Source organism: Squalius cephalus (genome assembly GCF_949319135.1).
Source record: "Squalius cephalus genome assembly, chromosome: 20".
In the NCBI taxonomy this organism is placed as follows: Eukaryota; Metazoa; Chordata; class Actinopteri; order Cypriniformes; family Leuciscidae; genus Squalius; species Squalius cephalus.
In genome coordinates this window covers 34,147,359-34,154,858 of record NC_137141.1, presented here as the reverse complement: position 1 = coordinate 34,154,858, position 7,500 = coordinate 34,147,359, and the positions used below count along the sequence as shown (strand labels likewise).

Here is a 7,500-nt window from a genome sequence, read left to right as displayed (position 1 = left end):
TATATGTGTGTGTACTGTGCATAATTATTTAGTATATATAAATACACACACATGCATGTATATATTTAAGATTTTTTTTATTTATATATAAAATCTGTATATTTATATAAAATACAAATTATATATATATATATATATATATATATATATACACGATATATATAAGGAAATATTTCTTAAATATATACATGCATGTGTGTGTATTTATATATACAAAATAATTATACACAGTATACACACATATATTATGTAAACACAAACTTTTCTTTTGGATGCGATTAATCGCGATTAATCGTTTCACAGCCCTTCTTAAAGCATATTAAAAACACCACACAGACATATAAACAACATTAAAAGCTGGATTTTCCCCACAGGGGGACTTTAAATGACCAAAGACTACAATAGGGTTAACGTGTTTTAAACCTAAACGCTTAATGTGTCCAAATTGATTTGTCTTAAGCAAAAGAACCTCATTAGTTTGTATATGAAATGTCAGCATGAGGACCGTTGTGCACTCGCTCTGTATCAAACATCAGTTCCCACGCTCACATTTCTGGCATCCGTGGCATTTGCAGAAGTTCAAAGGTCAAACACAGATCCGTCCCGTCAGTGTCGTGTCAGTATTTTTGAGTGTAACTCGTGCAGGTGTTTGTCTGCTGACAGCTGGTGTGTGTGTGTGTGTGTGTGTTTCAGACTATGCATGACTTTGAATACCTCAAACTCCTGGGAAAAGGCACTTTTGGGAAGGTGATTCTGGTGAAGGAAAAAGCAACGGGAAAATATTACGCCATGAAAATCCTCAAGAAAGAAGTGATTGTGGCCAAAGTGAGTAACAGCTGGAAAAATATAACACAACTGAGAAATATTTGACTTCTGAGTGTGTTTGCTGGAGTGTGTGAGCTAATAAATGACAAAGCCTCCTTTAGTTAGTCACTGTAAAAAAAATATTGTTGGTTTAACTTAAAAAAGTAAGTAACCTGGTTGCCTTCAAATTTTACGTTCAATGAAATTAAAAAAAATAGTTAATACAGTGAAGGAGATTGGTTTATTCAACAGAAACTCGAAATATTATGTTATCTGAACCACATAAATGATCAATGTTAATTTTGGCAAAAGAAAAAATGTTGTGATAACAAATCATGAGAATATTTTTTACAGTGCATTTATAAATATAGTAAATAAAAATGCTGAAAGTGTTCTGTCAGGCTTAGGCTGTTAGTTTGGTTATTTAGACCGCGAGACTCACGCGATTGAGACTTTTCACACACTCTCACGCCACACATCCATTTTCTCACGCACAGAAAAATCGCGAAGCAAAGAGGACACGGAGACCGACAGACTAGACGGAGCAGGTTACTTATGATTAAAAAATAATCTCAGCTCTCAGATTTTGTCAATTTTATTACGAAATTGAAACAATAAATACCGTTTTGGCGCTTGTAAATGTGACGTGACAGATCGCTAGCGGCACGTGAACCGATCATCTCTACTAACGTTAGCTAATATAGTAAATAAACACGAATGAACAATGTTGAAAGAAACAGTACAACTTACCGAAATGTGTATTCCTCATAGATAATATCGACCAATCAATCAAACAAAGGGGTCAATAAAACAGCTGGAGAACACAACATTTACCTCAGGAAAGCCATTTAATGACCATAATAGGCTATAGCACGTTAGTTGGCTAGAAAAAAAGAGATATAGAGAGTATTTTGCTAAATATGTGTACTATATTACATATTTATTATATTTTTACTTATATCATTAAATAAAGTTGTTATTGTAATAAAAAATGCATTATTTAATTTAAATTATTTTTAACCTTGAAGGAACACTTGTCCGTTTTTTCATATTAAACTGTGTTATTCCCTTAACTAAGACGAGTTGATACACACCTCTCTCGTCTCAGTGCGCGCACTCAATCGCTCTGGCGCGCGGCGACACTTTGATAGCACTTAGCTTAGCCCAGTTCATTCATTAGAGACCAAACAGAGATGAAGCTAGAAGCGACCAAACACCTCCACGTTTTCCCTATTTAAATACAGTTACACGAGTAGTTACACGACCAAGTGTGGTGACACAAAATAAAACGTGGCGCTTTTCTAAGCGGGTAAAAAGGATAACTATAATGTATGGCGGAATAGCACTTGGGACTCGGGAGCACTTCGACTCGGCGCAGTAAAAAGTCTCGTTGGTTTTAATGACAGAAGTGAGAGGGAGAGGGGGAGAGGATTTTTCAGGCGTGACTTTTTACTGCGCCGAGTCGAAGTGCTCCCAGTGCTATTCCGCCATACATTATAGTTATCCTTTTTACCCGCTTAGAAAAGCGCCACGTTTTATTTTGTGTCACCACACTTGGTCGTGTAACTACTCGTGTAACTGTATTTAAATAGGGAAAACGTGGAGGTGTTTGGTCGCTTCTAACTTCATCTCTGTTTGGTCTCTAATGAATGAACTGGGCTAAGCTAAGTGCTATCAAAGTGTCGCCGCGTGCCAGAGCGATTGAGTGCGCGCACTGAGACGAGAGAGGTATGTATCAACTCGTCTTAGTTAAGGGAATAACACAGTTTAATATGAAAAAACGGTGGAGTGTTCCTTTAAATAATACTACCAGCTGATAGGGCTCTCTGTATGTTTACAGCATTAGGTGAGATTTTTTTTTTTTCTTGAGAAAAATTAACGCCTATCTTGTATATGCAATAATAAATGTATTGTTTTTATGATGTAGGATTTTGGGACTGGAATGTGTTTTACTTTTATTTTCATTTTATATGTTGTATGTTATATGTGTTATGTCTTGATGTGGTAGCAGTTTCCATAATCTAAAACAGATTTCTCCTAAGGGAGACAATAAATGCTACCTTGACCTTGATAAAAAAAAAAACGTAGCTTACCAGAAATTGTGCCATATAAACATTGTAACATGTTGTCACTAAACCTAATAAAATTCAGTTTAGTTACTAAAATGTTTTGACAATCACAATACTCTTATTGTGATGCAAGATTTTTTTTTTTACACCCCCCCCCCCTCCTAAATCTCACTCCAAGCAAAACTCAAAAGTTGTTTGAGTTTTTTGATTTGTCATGTTTAATCATCATTCCCATACTTACATGTGTGCGGGTTCAACACCACTGTTATTCTGACGTGTTGAAGACTGATGTGTGTTTCAGGATGAAGTGGCTCACACACTCACAGAGAACCGTGTGCTTCAGAACTCCAAACACCCCTTCTTGACGGTGAGAGACTCTCATGATCTCCTCTTCTTCTTCTTCTTCGTCTTCTTCAATACCCTCTCATCTCAAGCACGTCTGCCTCTGTTTACCCATCCACACAAAGCCTCTTAGAAGAGTTCAAGCTTCTTCTTCAGTTTGAATAATGTCGCCCGTTTCCACTTCCTTCACCAGTAAATAGCAAACGTCTCCTCCTGGATCATAAACTGCAAAACATGTTTGCTTTCTTGCTATTTTAGTGTTGTTTTCCAGTACAACACTGAACAAAATCAAGTTAAATTTACTTAATTTTTCTTTTTTTCATATTTTTGAAGTAAATTTCACATTTAAAGGGATAGTTCACCCAAAAATGAAAACTCTGTCAGTGATTACTCTCCCTCATGTTGTTCCAACCCCGTAAGACCTTTGTTCATCTTCAACACAAATTAAGATATTTTTGATTAAATCTGAGAGTTGTCTAACTCCTCCATAGGCTTCTAGGCATCACAATAGTGAGCCTACGTGGTGACGTGCAACACAGATGCGCTGCGCTTAAACACTACGTGAAAAGACCCGAGGCCCAGAGAGAAGGAAATGAAAAGTGGAATAAAGTCGTTATTTTTGTTTGTTTTTGCGCATAAAAAGTATTCTCGTCGCTTTATAAACTTAAGATCGAGCCACTGGAGTCACTTGGACTATATTAACGATGTCTTTAATAACTTTTCTGGGCCAGCAAGTTTCAGTCCCTTAGAAGCCTATGGAGGAGTGAGACAGCTCTCAGATTTAATCAAAAATATCTTAATTTGTGTTGAAGATGAACGAAGGTCTTACGGGGTTGGAACAACATGAGGGCGAGTAATTACTGACAGAGTTTTCATTTTTGGGTGAACTAACCCTTTTTTAAGTAAACGCTACTTAACTAAGTTAAGTGAAAGTAACAAAGTAAATAAGTCATTTTAACTTGGCTAGTAAAAGGTTGAGTGATATCTATTTAGTTGAAGTTTCCTTTCAACTGCAACTTTTTGTCAAAAGTTTAGGTTTTTTTTGTTTGAAATATTGAATTGAGTACAAATATGCAAAAATGTGCTTTGTCTTACTATCGTAAAAAAAAAAAAAAAAAAGTCTTATTCCCAGATATCTGTGAGGCCCTATTTATAAATATATTAAGGGTCGTGCAATATAGTTACTTGAGAAGTGTTTTCAGACATAATTACTTACTTTTATTAGGTTTGCATTTGTGTATTGACACCCATTTAGACATCATCAACTTTGTCAAAAATGTAGAATTTTTTTGTTTGAAATGTTGAATTGAGTACAAATATGCAAAAATTTGCTTCGTCTTACTATCGTAAAAAAAAAAAAAAAAATCTTATTCCCCATTAATTTCCTAAGGTGATCATTTTTGACTGTCATTTCACAATAATTGTACTTTTTATATACAGCATATATGCAATATACAGCCCTTTTTGCATATGTTATTAAATGAGGAAAAACATAGCTTTTGTGCATAATTATTTAATACACTGTTGGATGGAAAACAGTAATGAAAATCTTTTGTAATATCATGATGTAACCGCTAGATATCTGTGAGGCCCTATTTATAAATATATTAACAGGGTTGTGCAATATAGTTACTTGAGAAGTGTTTTCAGACATAATTACTTACTTTTATTAGGTTTGCATTTGTCTATTGAGACCCATTTAGACATCATCAACTTTGTCAAAAATGTAGAATTTTTTAGTTTGAAACGTTGAATTGAAGTACAAATGTTCAAAAATTTAAGGTAAAAACGTCTTATTCCCCATTAAATTCCTATAGCGATCATTTTTGACTGTCATTTCACAATATTTGTACTTTTTATAGTGCATATTTGCAATATACAGCACTTTTTGCATGTGTCATTGAATGTCTTTATCATTAATATTTCATATAATTGTTTAATACATTGTTAATTGGGTTACACTTCATTGTTACAGTGTAATTATATATTTAAGTGCTGAGTAATATTAAGCAACTACATGTACTTACTATAGGGTTAGGGTAGGATTAGGGTTTGGTTGAGGGTTAGTTGCATGTAATGATGCATAATTTACTGTTATTACTATGGTAAGTACATGTAACATATGTAACAATGACACTGTAAAATAAAGTGTTACCATTAATTGTATTAATGTGAATGATTTGGCATGTTTAGGGTCTGAAATACTCCTTCCAAACCCACGACCGGCTGTGTTTCGTCATGGAGTACGCCAACGGAGGAGAGGTGAGGCTCAGATCTTCTCAGACCACGGCTTCACATGATCATTACGGTTATAAACGTTCCTGTGTTCATTCCCTCCGGCAGCTTTTCTTCCACTTGTCCCGGGACCGTGTCTTCTCGGAGGACCGAGCGCGCTTCTACGGGGCCGAGATCGTGTGTGCGCTGGATTACCTGCACTCAGAGCGGAACGTGGTTTACAGGGACCTGAAGGTCAGGGGTCACCGGCTCATTTCACATACTGTCAAACCAAAAGTTATTATAGCTGTAGCTCGGCTTGTGGTGTTTCCTCTTTTATTTTATTCGACCAAAAATGAAGTGATTTTGGTAAAAAAAAAAAAAAAAAATCGCTACATTTTTGTTTTCTTATGTCAACAATTTTGCATGATTGTTTCGTCACAGTTATCGTTTAATGAGGTTGGTGTCGTCTCGTTCTTAGTCATGGATAAAAGGTCGTCAACGAACGTGTGTGTGTGAGTGAGTGTTTGTGAGTGTGTTTGAGTGTGTGTTTGAGTGTGTGTGTGAGACTGAGTGAGACTGACTGAGTGAGTGAGTGTTTGAGAGTATGTGTTTGATTGTATGTGTGTTTGATTGTGTGTGTGTGTGTGTGTGTGTGTGTGTGTGTTTGATTGTGTGTGTGTGTGTGTGTGTGTGTGTGTATGTGTTTTAGTGTGTGTGTGTGTGTGTGTGTGTGTGTGTGTGTGTTTGATTGTGTGATTGATTGTGTTTGTGTGTGTGTGTGTGTGTATGTGTTTTAGTGTGTGAGTGTGTTTGTGTGTGACAGTGTGTGTGTGAGAGAGAGTGAGTGTTTGAGAGTGTGTGTGAGAGAGTGAGTGTTTGAGAGTGTGTGTGTGTGTGTGTGTGTGTGTGTGTGTGTGTGTGTGTGTGTGTGTGTGTGAGTTTGAATGAGTAAGTGAGTGTGAGTGTGAGTGTGAGTGTGAGTGTGTGTGTGTGTGTGTGTGTGTGTGTGTGTGTGTGTGTGTGTTTGATTGTGTGTGAGTGTGCGTGTGTGTGCGTGTGTGTGTATGTGTGTGAGATTGAGTGAGTGAGTAAGTGTGTGTGTGTGTGTGTGTGTGTGTGTGTGTGTGTGTGTGTGTGTGTGTGTGTGTGTGTGTGTTTGATTGTATGTGAGTGTGTGTGTGTGTGTGTTTGAGTGTGACTGTGTGTGTGCGTGTGTGTTTGAGTGTGACTGTGTGTGTGTGTGTGTGTGTGTGTGTGTGTGTGTGTGTGTGTGTGTGTGTGTGTGTGTGTGTGTGTGTGTGTGTGTGTGTGTGTGTGTGTGTGTGTTTGAGTGCGTAATCCACAGCCTCGGCAAACAATCCTGAGTGTGTAAATTACATCAGATGTTAGTGTGTGTGTGTGTGTTAGTGTGTGTGTGTGTGTCCCTGTAACAGTGCAGTGTGATGTTGTGAGTCTCTCTGACCCGTCCAGATGATGATACTGTAGGTCAGCAGAACAACCCGTGTTTTGCTTTCTCTTCGTTTCTCCTCCTCTCCTCTCCTCTCCTCTCTCGGCTCGGGCCGCTCAGGTTCATGTGAAAGTGCGTGTGTAGCAGGACGGGTGTTTGTGCTGACTAGCGTTGTGTTCTCGGGCCTCTGGCCACGTGTGTGTGAGCTACAGCTGCCAGGTGACTGTGAGGAGTGCTGATATTAACACAAGCGTGTCGTGAAAAGTGAAGCCAGAGCGTCTCGATCGCCCCCTGGTGTTTGTTTGGTCCAGTCAGGGTGTGAAATTAACACCCGCCAAATGCGGGTAAAGCTCAACTGTGGCGGGTAACGCTGACAAATTGACTAATGTTCAGTCTTAAAAGATTGAGCTTGGTCTGGTGATAGCCAGACTAACACGCACCGCAACACGCGATAAAAGCCTCTTCTCCATGTTATTGAGAGTGTTTGTCCTAACCAGCCGCGACGGCGACAGGCGACGATACTATTTTAGAAACGGTTTCTATTTTTCTGTGACGTCGCGCTGGAACAACAAACACAAAGTGTGGCGATGATGATCTCAGGCGCTGTTTATGTGCTTTATT

At 38.0% G+C, this 7,500-nt stretch overlaps 1 protein-coding gene across 1 annotated transcript in view; it reads left to right on the top strand.

Moving 5' to 3' along the window:
* akt1 (v-akt murine thymoma viral oncogene homolog 1) overlaps nucleotides 1–7,500 on the top strand; it is a 66,743-nt gene that overhangs the window by 43,634 nt on the left and 15,609 nt on the right. Inside the window, exons 6-9 of the mRNA XM_079852561.1 lie at nucleotides 694–825; nucleotides 3,175–3,240; nucleotides 5,409–5,477; nucleotides 5,559–5,684. Of these exons, the coding sequence (XP_079708687.1) occupies nucleotides 694–825; nucleotides 3,175–3,240; nucleotides 5,409–5,477; nucleotides 5,559–5,684 (393 nt within the window). The remainder of the gene's footprint in view (nucleotides 1–693; nucleotides 826–3,174; nucleotides 3,241–5,408; nucleotides 5,478–5,558; nucleotides 5,685–7,500) is intronic.